Below are 15112 nucleotides of genomic sequence, written 5' to 3' on the forward strand. Positions count from 1 at the left end.
AAAGAAGAAACATTTTCTAAATCAAAAGGGCAAAAGAGGGAGAAGGGTCAACGGGGAAAAACAGTAAATCGCAAATTAAAACAATTTCATGAAAGAACCGGGGTTACCCTTGGAGGTCTTGCTTGGGATTTTGGCATGTTGCTATGGCTACAGACTATGAGATCTGGATGTGTTTTATTTGTCACGTAACGCAACGTGTTTCCTTTCACAATACACGACTTTCTCAGAGCTCGATTCCCGCAGATCAGTGTTCAGCAGAAGATCATTGTGTTACCACGAATTGTTTTTTAAAGATGTTGTCCAGAATTTGATTGTTACCGAATAAGGAAGTAACCACACACGAAAGTGCACATTAATTGTAACAGTAATAATAATTGGTCGACACATTGCTGTCTTATAGCTCCTGGGTTTCGATTCTGGTTTGGGTTGCCTTCTGTGTGGAGTTTGCGTGTTCTTCCTACGTTTCTCCTGGTACTTCGGTTTCTTGTCACCTTCCAAAGACATGCTCTCTTGGTTTATTGGCGCTCCTAAATTGTCCTTCCGTATGTCTGTTAGAGCCCTGTTCACCGGTTTGAGCTCCATCCCACCGCAACTTTGTAGGTGTCCAAAAATCGGTTTTTGAAAATGGATGAAAAAATACATTTTAATTAGAACAGAGACTCAGATTCATCCCTTTTTCCTAGTCCTTCGGACCCGAGCGCATCTATCTTATAAAAACAATACATTCCTATGAGATGCTGAGAATGTGTGTGATAGTGAGTCAAATTTCATGAAACCTTAAAATTGATAGACGCATCACTATTAAATCGAACAATACGTCGTTATGTCCAAAATACTCTGTTACACTGCATTCGTAAAAAACGATATTATTTAGTCCAAAATCTCGAAATGGCATACACACTAACGAACTTGATCTTTTGGAGGTGCTGGAATAATAACTACGTTAATTGTAATGAATTGTAAATTAACCATTGCAAATTCAAAATCATCATTTAAAGAATAGTATACAGTAGCAATGTCCCAAACATTAGTTCTGTGTACTGAACAGTAATTACCATCGCAAAACAAAACAACATTGTTTACTTTATGTGAAGTAATGTTGATCATGAAGGGAAGTGGTACTGAATGCTACAATGCTTCGTTTGGCTTGGTTTCAATTTTTATAGAACTGAAATTTAGCTGCTTATGGCCGTGTAAGAACGAAATAAGCAATAAGATCTTGTCTGAGATAATTATAAAATCTGTTTTCGAAAAGTATGAGCGCTTTTGGAAAGATCAAACGGTTCTATTTCCATAATAACCCGATTATAGATGCGATGTTCTCCCTGTGCCCGGAAGGGGTCGCCAAAGCCACAAACTGCAATACTGAAGGAGTTCATCCCAGCCTTTTCTGTCCTATTTGCCCGATTACCTGTTAAATCCATAGAAGCGATACGGCTCGCTTTTCTAGTTGCCTGACACGGCGTTGCATGTACCTGGAAACATGCTGAAACTTTTTAAAAGTAACACAAACTCCGTTCTTACTGCAATTATCATGCATAGTATGTGTTTGGGTGTGCAATAAGGGTCGGGTTGACTGAAACATGAAATTGATAGCCTGGGGTCGTCTTCTGTAGTTGAAATGACACTATGTTATGCCTTTTCTGGACAGTAAAATACCCTAGCAAAAATACAGCAACCGACTGAAAATGAATTAGCTTATTCTTTCCTGTGCTCATAAAGAATAAATACATTGTTTCACTGATCCGCGAGAGGCCTCTGTATGGCCACGTATTCTGTACATAGTTAATTCATAGACAGCACAGGCCCATATGTCGCTTGGAAGTCTCGGTAGTTATTGTCGCTAACGTTTCATGCATACATCTAGACAAATATATTTGCAAGTCGTGTGAATGAGTAGAATGTTCTTTCTGGTTGCGTGCTTAAACGTTAGAAATCACGCAAAGCCCCCTGGCTCGTTCACGGGCGATGGGGAAGCGGGGATAGGCCTATGGGAATTTTAGTAATTCCTTTCCCCCCATAAATGGTGTGTATTAACTACAGACATAAACATGTGCCATAAATATTAGCACTTGCATTTTTCCGCCAGGTAGCTTACAATTTAATGCGTCCCTTAGTATTAAAGCCAGTGACTTAAGTGGACCAAGCCTATCAAACTCTGCAACTGCTGCAGCTTTGAAGCGTCATTGAAAACCCGCAAACACCAAGTCTCCAGGAGCTGGACTGCGCACCCCTAAACAAGTTAATGTATTTCACTTCTATACTCATTCAAGTGTAGCTGTAAAGGTTTGGGAATGCCTGATTGAAGATACCTGACGTCTTCTGTTCCCTCGACCACACAAGATCATGTAGTAAAATCGAGATGTTTTAATTTGAGTAGGGCTGGTAGGAATAATCTATTCCTCTAGTTAGTGGTTGATAAAGCCCTCAGAATAAATAAAACAGATACTGCGTTTTATTTTAGACTTACCTCCCCATGGAATGATCTCTGCTAAATAAAAAAACACTAAATACACCATCTTAATTTGCAAGTTGGAATTTGGAAGTCTAATGTTTTTTCCCCCTAACAAAATACGGAGTGAAATACACATTTTCCAAGCAAAAAAGATACAGGTTTTAGGAAAGCAGGCAAAACTGCTGTTCTTTGACAGTTGAATTGGTATGAATACAGTATATCCCCGTCAGTTTACCGAACCGAGTGTGAATCTGCGTTTAGGGCTTGTTTGTGAGCGAATGAAGGCAGTGGAAAAGGGGAAATTTAATTCCCATCAGTGTTGTTCTAAGGACTTCAAACCTGATTAACACAATGACACAATGTGCAGGGGAATTGATTAGGGTCACTTACATCTTATTTCTTTTCTGACCTTTCTTTTCGGTTGACCCAGGAATATCCAATTTAGGAGAACTAATGAACACCCCGAAGGTTCATTGCAAGTGGGAAAAAACCTTAACCCCCTTCGTTTGCAATCAGGCTGTAAAAAAAAAAATAGGCGACCTACTGTTGTTGATACTGCGTCTTATCAAAATTTGAAAAGCCTTCTATTTCAATAGATCACTTCTTAGTAATCACGGACACTCGGGTTGCAGGTACAAAACAATTCTTCTTGCCATGCGGGTTAAAGGATTTAGTACCGCTACAGCGCAGTGATGCTCGCTGTTGACTTGTAAGTACAGCGGGTGTAGCCCCTATCATTATAGTAGGCAAATTAAACAGCTGCATTCAGTGAGATCAGACCAGCAGCCGCCACTTGTTAGCAGAAAGCAGGTCTAAGCTGAAAGCAACCAGTTGCCCAGTAGTTCTGGGACTCGTGTTCCGCATGTCAAACGAGCGCAAAGCCTTATAGCGAACCAAGCCAGTCCACATGCTGTGCCGAGGTGAGCTCAGTGGGACCGAACCGCTAAACCCATACCAGTGACTCTTTTTTTTTGTATAATAACGGTAACAATTAAGAAACCGGAGATAGAGGGTCTGCTCTAGGGAGCCGACGCCGGAGGTGCGATCTCTACAGCGGCGTATTTTTATTTTTACCGGAGAGGTTCGGAGCTTAACGAACATGGTGGAGCTGGAAAAGGATGTTCTGCCGCTGCCGCCGCGGTATCGGTTCCGAGACCTGCTGCTCGGGGACTGGCAAGCGGACGACAGGTGAGCAAAGCTGACAAATGCTTCAAAAAACAAATAATGCGTTAATGATTTATAATGTTCTTGCAGATAGGAGCAAATATTTAAATAAGCATTAGAATGCGCCGTTTTGTCGTTTCTTCATTCCTTACATAATCATAGCTTTCTTTTTTCCTGATAATTTTGTTTATTGACAGGAAGGAAAAGCCAGAAACTCCACGTTTTGCTTTATACAAGTGGTCGAGAACCTGTTGTTTATGCAAGGACAGCGGTTGAGTAATTTTGTCAGGGTTAATTACAGCCCAGTGACAACACGTTGCTGGCTTAATGCTACAGGCTGTATTTTTGTGCCTTAATACCAGACTGTAGAAGAGAGACACCGGGCTGCAGCAGCACTGTGCTTCCCCACAGCAAATAAACGCAACGTCGATCTGTCTTCCCTGATGCCCGGTGGCAATTGATCAGCTCCTGCCCAGTTTTATAAATATATCTGAGGCTGCTACCTTCAAGGCATCTGCAAGAATCGCAGCATCAGGGTATTTGCTTTCAAGATGCAGAGAAGGTACACGTTTTCCAGTGTACAGTTCTTATTCAACCTGTGTGGATACTTCAGCTGAACTATGAGGACCACACTAACTTTATTCGTGTTGGAACTGCAGTTCCAGTTATCGGAATTTGGCATAAAAGCACTGGGTCAATGTGGTTATCGTTCAGTATTTTCTTGGTATTAGTAATTTGCAATAAAATTATCCAAACGTATTTTTCTGTCTGTATAAAGCTATATGCAATAATGACAAAATACGGAATGTCTTGCAATTAAGTTAACCATGTAATTAGGTACACCGTTTGTGTACGCAGAAAGTTTATTTGGCCGTGTTCTTTTCTAAAACAAAACACCGGTCCTCACACAATCACCGTCATCCCCCGGACTTGACAGTTGGGTTTTATTTTATGAATCGTGAATATATTCATAATAGATCAGCAACTGAGCGTTGGATTCTTCATTAACGAACTTCTAATTTGTGATCTGGTTTGGCGAGTCATGTACCTATATTAATGTAGCGTATTTATGGGTTTGCAATGCTGCGTTCCTGTACACAAATCTACATTTGCTTTCATATGGGCATTCAGATCTTGATGATAGACTTGTGAGTGTTAATTATAACAGACTAGTTGCCTTTTGTTTTGTTTTTATAAATAATCAGGATCTTGTGACCTTGACGTGTTTCTGTTTTAATGCAAAACGCATAAGAATAAAAATAATTGTTCTATAATGCAAGAAATATGTTTAAACGGTTGATAGGGAGGTAGGTTTTTGCCTGTTAACTAAATGAGTAAAGACAAAATATAAACACTAAAAATCCAGATTGTCTCATTTTATCCTTCATGTATGGTGTTATTGGAATCTCATGGGTTTAACAGTAATAGAAAATGGAACCCCCTCATTTCACGGCTTTTTGGAGAGGTTTAGTGTGCACAGCTGCGCGGAAACGGCTCGGTCTTCCAGTGCTGTTAAGGAAGCAAAAATACTTTTCATGCTTCAGAGGAATCTGAATTAGTTCAGCCCGCGCTTGCGGAGTCCTAGACGTGTCTCAGATGTAGCGCATTTAGATTACAGCGACAGGAAAAAAACTGCGTAGATCCAAGTTCCAATCAAACCCGCCACTGAGCATTAGAGAAACTGCTTAGCATCAACGGCAATTGTATTTACGTGTGCCTATTTACTGCCCCGGAGTGTATTCCTAGCAATAATATTTGTGGTTTGTATTATGATTTTTTTTCTGTTCACTAAATGCAATGGAGGTTTTACAGTGACTCGTAGTGACAAGTGCATAGACCTGGAGTATCTTGTTTGTCTCCGAAAGAAGAGTTTGGAGAGCGCCCGAATCTTTTCATTACTTTTCAGCTGAGCATTAGAGGGGCTTAATGGTCGCAGTTTTTTACTTAGTTAACAATTATGATAGACCTTAACTGCCTTCTCATTTTTTATCTTCCTGTTTCTGTGGTGTTAAATTTTTCTCCCCTCGGTTCTCTATCTGCCTATCTTTTTACACCACTTTAACATTTCACTTAAACACGTTTTACAGGAAAGAAGTGTTTCTCCATTCTCTGCTCTCCTTTAGTGTCTGCTTTCCGCATTGGTGTTGTTTCCCCTGTGAAAAAGCATGGAGTTACAACAAAAGACCTTTAAATGGTAAAAAAAAAAAGTTGCTTTTCAGCGATAGCGAGGAACCGCACAGCTCCGTTTTGGATTTGATATGGAATAGCGGGAGTTAGAAGTAAAAGCTAATCTCGAATAAACGAGGAGAGAGGACCCAGCTTTCTTTTTCAAAACTTGCATGTCAGATATTGCTATGTCATAACGTTGATCATTTGCACACTTTTCCATATAAAACAGCAGCTAACTGGAAGCTGAATCAAGACAGTGAGGCCTCAGTCCTATCTCTCTTAAGAAGCAGAGTGTTATGGAAATTGAATGCTCTACTACTGCTGGACTACAAGATGAGCCCATCGATATATTACCCAAAGCATAATAATCCCCAGTGGAAAATATATTGGTTGTCTGCCACCATCAAGAACAGCTCTTGTGGGATGTTGTGTGCATTATGGCCAGCAACCATATCATTCTGCAGCTCACAACTGGCAACCTGTTAAAGTTAAGCAGGTGTGAGCCCAGTCAGTTAGTTAGTGGAGCCAGCAGAGGGTGTTCACCATGTGGTCTGTGTGGGTCCTAATGCCTCAGTATACTGATAGGGACACTATACTGTAAAAAGGTGCCGTCTTTTGGATGAGACGTAAAACCAAGGTCCTGACTCTCTGTGGTCACTAAAAATTCCAGGGTGTTTTTCAAAAAGAGTAGGGGTGTCCTGGCCAAATTTCCCATTGGCCTTTACCAATCATGGCCTCTTTATTGGCTTCATCACTCTGTTCTTCTCCCCACTGATAGCTGATGTGTGGTGAACGTTCTGGTGCAGGTGGATGCTGCACATTGGTGGTGGTGGAGGGCAGTGCTCATTACCTGTAAAGCGCTTTAATGGAGTGTCCAGAAGAGAGCTACATAAGTGTAGCTAATTAATTAAACCTGGTTTTAAAATATGAGCAACACAGTTCTATCCAGTTTGTCTAACAGGATCACCCTCATTAGAACTTGTGATGATAAGTCATGGTAGATGGGACTGCCCTGCATGTTTTCAATAGGATTGAGCTCTGGGGTGGAGCGGTGGCACTGTGGCTAAGGATCTGCGACTGTGGCTGGAAGGTTACTGGTTCAAGTCCCGTGGCTGGTAGAGGAATCCTACTCCAGGGGCACTGTATAAATGGCTGACCCTGTGCTCTGACCCCAAGCTTCTTTCTCACCGTCTGTGTGTCTCATGGAGAGTAAGCTGGGGTATGTGAAAAGACAAATTCCTAATGCAAGAAATTGTATATGGCCAATAAAGTGATCTTATCTTATCTGGTTCTGGCCCACTTGCCTGGCTCTAAGAGAGTATTCTTCAGATGGGGTTGGGGAGTAATATTCTGGCCAGCAAGGATATTTCCCGTTCTGTTCTTCCATGAATCAAGTTTGTAGGCCTCTGACTTAGATCGACGAAGCGATCAGAGGCAGGTAAGTATTGAAGCTCTGACTGATCTGTGCCCAGTCATATAGAGGATTGAGATTAGTCAGGGGATAGATACTTACCTGCCTGTAAATCGCTTCATTGACCTGAGTCAGAGGCTTCAAATTCCAAGCCTCAGCTCCTCTGCCTTTCTGCTGTTACTAAATGAACTAATTATTGCTCGTTTGCAAATTCTTTTTAAAAATGATGTTTGACAATTTGAAGAATTTAGAGTGCTCAGTACCTGAGGCCTAGAGAGAGGTGTTCAATTTTGTCCTGTCAATTGAACAATTAGGCCAATTTAGAAAGCAGATCAAACTGTAGCAGGCTGTGCTGGAATTCCTTCGATCTAAGTATTTTACACAATTTCTCAAGTTACTCACTTGATACTCAAGTTCCTTATCGACGGCCAATTAAAAGAGGCACGCTAAAGCAATAAAACTGCCACCCATGTGTAGCATTATCATTCGAATCACAGATTTGACATTTTTGAAAATTTTGCCACCACATTGACATATTTAGGGAGAAAAGGTGGTGTAGTGTACTGCACTGCTCCCTTGCATCTTTGGGGCCCTGGGTTCAGTTCTAGACCTGCTACCTGTGTGTAGTTTGTATTTTCTCCCTGTGTTTGTGTTGGTTTCCTCCTGCTGCTCTTGTTTCCTCCCACAGTCCAAAGACATAATGTTAGATTTACTGGCTTCTGGGAAAATTGGCCCTAGTGTGAGTGTATGCATGTCTGTTTTTGTGTCTGTCTGCCCTGCGGTGCACTGGCATCCCATCCAGTGCTTGCCAGGTTAGGCTCCGGCTCCCCCATGACTCTATATTGGATGAAGCGATTAGAAAATGGATGGATGCAATGATTAACTCATTTAAGTGAAGTTTGTTTGTCCTGACCATTTATTTGTCAGATTCTGAATACCAATTACCACTTAGCAGCATTCAGATACACCTGGGTTATAGATAATAATAGATTTTATTTTAATAAAATTGAAACAATCTTGCATATTTTATAATTGCACTAATTTAAAAATATTCTTCCAGTGGCGAAATTATGAATTTGCTTTTGGCTTCTGTTAATTAATACATTACACTAACTCCCCCAAGCTAGTAATGCTGATCCTACAATTTAATTGGTGAAATCTTTGGTTGCTGAAAAGAAAATAAATCCTATATGTAATTATGGTCTTAATCCCTAAGATCATAAGAAGGGATACAAATAAAAGGTGGCCATACTGATCCCAGTATCTTATCCAGCCACCACCTGAATGAAACCAAAGTATCTGCTTCAGCCATTTGACTAGGTAGCTTGTTCCACAACCTTTTGCATAGAGAAGTGCCTCCTGATTTTGGTTTTCAATGTACATGCACACAGTTTCCACTTTACCTGGTGTTACCTGGTTCAAGGTTTACTGTTCATTTGGAAGAAGTCCTCTTGGTTGTCTAATTCAGTTAACTGAGTTCTGTCTCCTCATTGTTTCATTTTCAGGGCAGGATGCCAAAATTGTCCAATTGTGATATGTCTTGGTCACCAATGAATTGGCAACCACGCCCACATGCAGATCAGTCCTTCTGAATGTGTAATTGTCACTTGCTCTTCAAGCTAACTCACTATTGCATTTATTTCCTCAACAGCTGTACCAACATACAGATAAACCCATGGAGATGTGTGGGCTGATTGCACATTTTCACACTTGGATTTGGAATGAGCAGCCACACAGCAGTTATCGTTGGCTGAATTAAGAGATTGACAGAGTAATTGAGAGTGAGCCCAGCAGGGATGAAAACTAGGAATGTTTGGGTCCTTGGTCATCAGTTGTTAAGTCTTGCATATTAAGCAGAGGGGAAATTGGAAAGATTAGAAATAATATTCACCTTGTTATCCCATTTTACCAACTTCACATGGTTAGTGATGCCCTTTCCTGGTCCTAGACAGTCCCGTGTTCAATGCAGGCTGCTCTTAATCATCATTTAACAGGACTTCTAACAAAATTTAGTGTTATTAACAGAAGAGTGATATAGTTTTTATTTTAGAGAATATTGAAATAAAAGAGATGAGTGTTTCCCTATATCTTCAGTTTCTGAAAATAGATAGATAAGACTTTATTAATCCTGTAGGGAAATTGATGTGTTACAGCAGTCCAGCCCAAGACAAGCAAAAACAGACATCAGAATAGTTATAAAACAAAAGACAACAAAATATAAATAAAATAAATAGAAATAAATACATAGGTGTGTGCAAAATGTGATGATCATAGTCACTGTAAAAACAAAAAAATATGTGCAAAATGTGCATAGGTATATACAGACTGATTGTCAAAAAAAAAGTACAATGGAGCAACATGCTGTCCATAGATGAGCAAATGAAGGGCTAACAGTCCTAGCATAGGGCAGTGTTATACACTCTGACAGCCGCCGGGAGGAAAGACCTGCGGAAACGTTCCCTTGCTAGAGCAGTCAGTTGCTAAAAGTGCTCCGCTGCCCAGTAACAGTCCCATGAAACGGATGAGAGGCGTTGTTCATGATGGCTGTGAGCTTGGTCAGCATTCTCCTCTCAGCCACCACCTCCAAGGGGTCAAGGCTCAACCCCAACACAGAGCCAGCCTTCTTGATGAGTTTATTGAGCCTATTTGCATCTCTTGTCATGATGCTGTTGCCCCAGCACACAACATCGTAGAAGATGGCCGCCGCCACCACTGATTCAAAAAAAATGTGTAGCAGTGTTCCACACACACCAAAGGACCTGAGCCTCCTAAGAAAATAGAGTCGGCTCTGACCTTTCTTGTATAGTGCGTCGGTGTTACCAGACCACTCCAGCTTATCATCCAGGTGTACCCCTAAGTACTTGTAGGACTGTACGCCCTCTATGTCCTCACCCTGGATGGAAACAGAGTTCAGCGGAGACTTATTCCTTCGGGAGTCCAAGATCTTTTATTTGGTCTTGCTGGTGTTAAGCTGGAGATGGTTTAGATGACACCACTCCACAAAGAAAATTGGAGTGATCAATGAAATGCACTATAATGCACCAGATTTATCCATCCTCAAGGATCCAGAATGCTCAGTTTCAGTGGATTAAAATTGGATGTTATCTTTGCATAGATGATGGCTGTGGGGAAAGGATATTAGGCTATACTCTTTCAGTTTTTTAAAGATTCTCCTTTTAAAAGGCATATGTGTGGTAGATACAATTCAAAACCACTATCATTCAGGAAACATCTTCAAAGTCAGTGTGCTGGTCGGAAGGATGAGTCAACTAATTCCCTTTTGGTAGTGCCTGTGTCCGTGGATGCTCCTTCTTTTCTTCCTCTTAGTGCTGATTTTTATATGTAGTGTATTTGCTCTTGATGATTGATGACATGGGAATTATCTCGGAATCGAGCGGCTCCATTATTCTGGGGCTAGCTCATCAAAGTTTAATAAAAAAGATTTCATTATCAAATGTCGCGTGAAAACGGTCCTTATCTGGTCACCCTTTTTTTCCTCTCTCTCTTCCATTTTTCATAGCCTTCTGTTTTAGCTAGTGTTTAAAAATCTTTTAATCCCCAGGCCTTTTTCTTCACCTTGTAAAACATTTGGGAAAAGTACATTTTTCAGCCTATACTTTATTGCCAAAGCTTTATTTTTAATTTACAACTAGCAATACTTTTTTTATCTCTAAAGTTTGAAACTGCCAGTTCGTAATTAACTCTGCTAATTTCTGAAGGCCCTCTGCTTGTGCCCTAATATGGAATGGACTGGTTCTTAGTGGGAAGATCACACCCTCGTCTGAAAATGACACCAGTAATGAAGCTGATCTGGACTACTGGGACTGTCCCAGCATCTAAGCTAGTTCTACAGTTCACACTGGTATAGTCTATCTCTCTCTGGTTCAGTTCACTGAGCAGAAGGAGAGGCAACTGTCTTCAATTCTCAGTATTAAGTCCTTGTATACTGTATATCATGTCAGCACTGGAAGTGGTAGCTATAGCAAAATGAAACATAAAAATGACAAACTAAATATAGAACCGTGCACTTAAAGACTTTAAAGTTATACTGCTTATGTAAAAACAACGCTGTCTACAGTACATAAAATATCTGAAGTTACAGGGTAGTTATATTGTTTCGATGCTTGAAATGTTCTTGCACATTAGTATGCAGCCTCAGCAATATTGAAAATCCTTAATGTCTTTGAAAGCTATGAAAATCATAAAAACATGCATTTATGGAGCTCTTTCTTATATCTAGAAGCCTTTAATTCCATTTTCTCATACATACATACATGGAAATGGACCAGACTCCCATTGTGTAGCAGCATGAACCATTTCATATTTTATTCTGAATGCAAGCAGCTGGCTTCTGATGAAGCAGAAAGCCCAGATATTTCATGTTATCTTAACATCACCTGCAGGGCTATGGTGTACATTTCTCCCAAGGAAGGTAAGAAGCTTAAAAAATTCAATGTCTGGTGCTGATTGTTAAAGTCTGCTGTTTTACAACAGGAGACGGACTAGACCCAGTGCAGTAAGAGTCTTATATGTTTTGCTGCAGTGTATGTCTGGAGTGAAGGCTGGGAAAAAACAAATGGAAAATGCAATTATATGTTAATTATATGTTTTAACTGCAGGTTTGGAATCCATCTTTGAATAAATAAACCTCCAGTCCAGTTAGTAAGGCAGTGTTTGTGGAATGTGGAATGCTCCCCCTTGATTTCAACAGGGAGATGGGTCAATAATGAGCAACAGCAGTCAATATAGTTAATCTCCCTTCTTTTCACGACAAACAACAGGACAAAATCTGTAAACTAAATTAACAGCAGTCAAAGATTGGACCTTAATGATGTCTTTTGGCCACAACACATGGGGTTGGATAACATTTTGACACTCATACAACCAAATGTATAATGGACTGACATTCCTAGTTCCTGAACCATCTCTCCTGTGGCTGTTTCAAGTCTGCCTGTTCATAGATTTGGTATCTAGCTTTAGACTTTTAGATTAGCTAAGTTTCATGAAAAATATTTTAAAATATTGTGATTTTAGTTAAGTCCTAAAGGCACAATATTAAGTATTTTTCATTAAGTCCTTGCTTATTTTTCAAACACTATTTTAAAATTGCCCCTGGAAAAGTAGTGGAAACAAGCAATAGGGACTCATTCCACATGGATGGTAATACTGTATTTCATCACCAAAGATAATAATTTCAGAGCAACTGTGCTTTGAGAGAAGAGCTAACACCTTCTATGAACTTTCAGAAGGCTAACTATCAAAGCCCAACATCAGGGCTGAAGGTTTCTCATACCAAGTTAGAAAGAGAATTTGAAAGAGAATATTTGGGGTGTTTTGTGCTTGTATTGTTTTATCAGCTGTCGAAAGTCAAAAGGTGACTTTGCATGGGTTTTGTTTTGCCCTGCTGCTCAGATAACACTTAACTCTGATAGTAACCAATATCAGCACTGAATAAACAGTTAGAAGGGCAAATGCTCTGAGCACAAGTCACAGGAGAGAAGCAGGCAGATCAGGGACAATAAGATAGGGAACTAAAAAGGAACAATACAATGCTATGATAACATGCTGCTTGTTTTACATAATTAGCACCTATTTATTGTTTTATTCTTCTTCTGCAGCACATTGTGCATCAGTTGCACTACATGTTTGTATACAGTATGTGAGGAGGGATAAAGGATCTCGAAAAGAATCCTCAGGCTCATAGCTCATAGGGGAAGTAAATGGGGGTTGCACAAGGCTCTGAAACTGACTAGCAGAATATGATGTATTGAAGCTTGTGCCATAGAGATATGCCTACTACTTGGTACTGAACATTGTCAATTCTTTCAACTGGCCGTTTAATATGTGTAGTATGTCACCCTTATGAAATTTTTGTGGGAACTACACAGGGTAAACTACACACACCTGAGAAGCACGAGGCATGGGCAGTACTGTTGTCCTTCAAGTGAGAATGTAGACATAATACATTCATGGAATTAATCACAGATGCGTAGTCAGTTGGTATGTGTATTAAAAGCATTCCAAGGAATGGAGATCAGAATCAGCACAGGAAAGAGGTATGGTTATAGAAGATGAGTCAACTATACTCTAAATTAGAGCTGACAGAGGGAGGTACTATCTAAAAAGAAAGTGTACCCTCAAGCACAATCTTGGTAAAAGGAACGGCAGATGGAAGGAGCTGCTGCCTTGACAGAAGGCACTGTCATGCCCAAAACTGGCAGATAGAAGGCGCTGTTGCCTTGATAGAAAGCACTGTCTTGCCCTGGACCAACAGATGGAGGAAGTAGTGTCAGATTCCAGTATCAGCTAATTGGAGAGGGAGTCCTAGAAGCTGATGGTCAGAGTTGTCATCTATGCAGAACGCAGCCAAGTAGATACTGTAAGTCCCAGAAGTCAGCCTGAGGAAACAGTCTCATCTGAGGAGAATCATGGGAGTCTTTTGAAAGGGGAACGCAGGGGTTTGTTGGGACTCTGATTTCACAGGGGTGACAAAAACTGAAGAAGGTGTACCAATGAATGGCAAAGGAGATTTTCTAGACATATCTACCTTCTATATGAGTAAAAGAGGCAGGTCACAAAAGGGAGCTCCATCCACACATTAACACTCAACAGCACAAGGCAGGAGTGAGAGCTGAGTGGGGGGCTCACTAAAATCCACAATCCCAACAGGGCTTGATAAAAAGTTAACATGCGCAGTGGAGGAACTCAGGGTGTCACCAAAGTTTGGACATCCAGTTCTGGAGGTGATCTGTAAGATCTTTTGTACTGTGGGGGGACATGGGATGATGTACTGAAGTAACAGATCCATCCATAGGTCATCTATGCTACAAAAATTTGTGATGTTGGAGAAATGTGAGTGGTGTCACACCAATGCCTGCTGTCAAATGGTAACTTTACTGTATTAGAGATTTAAGAAAATGACTAACCGGTTAAAACAGAACAAACAGATTGTCCGCCTTAGCAGACAGTGCTCCCGCAATGATAAGCGTCTGAGCCAGAATACCTCTAGTAGTTTTGATCTTATGTGTTCCCGTCATGTCTACTCACATGAAAATGCTTGTCGGTGTGCTTTCAGACTAGTACTAGAAACACACTTGGGTCATTTTTCATTTGGCTTAACAATGACACAACATAAAGTTTCATCTTTGGTTATGTTATTCTTTCTTGTGTTATGGTCGGACATCATAAATCTTAATTTTTCCAGTTCTTGGAAGCTGGCTTAGACCAGGTTCAGATAGCATTAGGATGAGTTCCTTTAGGAAAGATGTGCTGTAGGCCACTGCATGTAATAGTTTTGGATGCCAAAGAGGTGTCGGTCCACAAAATCCAAAGGAAAATACTGCTGAGGTGGCAGAGATCATTGACTGAGAAACAGCTGTTTTTTCATGTGGTTTTGCTGTGCTGTTTGTTTGTGTGCCTGTTATGATTATCCTGATACCTGAAGAAGTGAAGCAGGCTCAGCATCATATACATTGTGTTTTATTCTTTCTTTTTACTTTTTAGAATGGAAGTAACCTAATCTTGTTTCTTAGAATATTTATCAACCTGTTTGCAGTGAAAATAAGGGAGACCTCACGGTAAATAGCTCAACAAGAGACTTTAAATCTCTTTATTCCATGAGTTCACAGGTCCATATTCTTAACGTGGCAAGATTGTACCTCTCAACAGCTAGTCTAGAGTGGAGAATTAGCTTTTGCACAGTGTAACTGTAGATGAAGGGAGCCTATCTTGGGAGCTGTCTTGCAATGGTGTCAAGCAGTGAAGGAGATTTCTGAACAGTAAGTGTGAGTTGACAAGTGTAACAGGTACATATCTAACCAGCTGTCACTGTGAAACCTACAACAAGTGATGGGATTAATTGGACAAGTTTCCAGCTGTCTGTATAGTGGATGTACCTGGGTAGCTAGCACTTA

At 40.5% G+C, this 15112-nt stretch overlaps 1 protein-coding gene across 2 annotated transcripts in view; it reads left to right on the top strand.

Annotated features, from left to right (window-relative positions):
• Positions 1-3551: 3551 nt before the first annotated feature.
• Positions 3552-15112, top strand: part of kcnt2b (potassium sodium-activated channel subfamily T member 2b) — a 179567-nt gene continuing 168006 nt past the window's right edge. The window contains exon 1 of one of the 2 annotated variants that reach the window (XM_088932148.1): positions 3552-3643. In XM_088932148.1, the coding sequence (XP_088788274.1) occupies positions 3555-3643 (89 nt within the window). In that variant the 5' untranslated portion in view covers positions 3552-3554. The remainder of the gene's footprint in view (positions 3644-15112) is intronic. The other variant, XM_088932147.1, reaches the window with a different exon arrangement.

The sequence above is a fragment of the Atractosteus spatula genome, chromosome 14, assembly GCF_055471065.1.
Source record: "Atractosteus spatula isolate fAtrSpa1 chromosome 14, fAtrSpa1.hap1, whole genome shotgun sequence".
NCBI lineage: Eukaryota > Metazoa > Chordata > Actinopteri > Semionotiformes > Lepisosteidae > Atractosteus > Atractosteus spatula.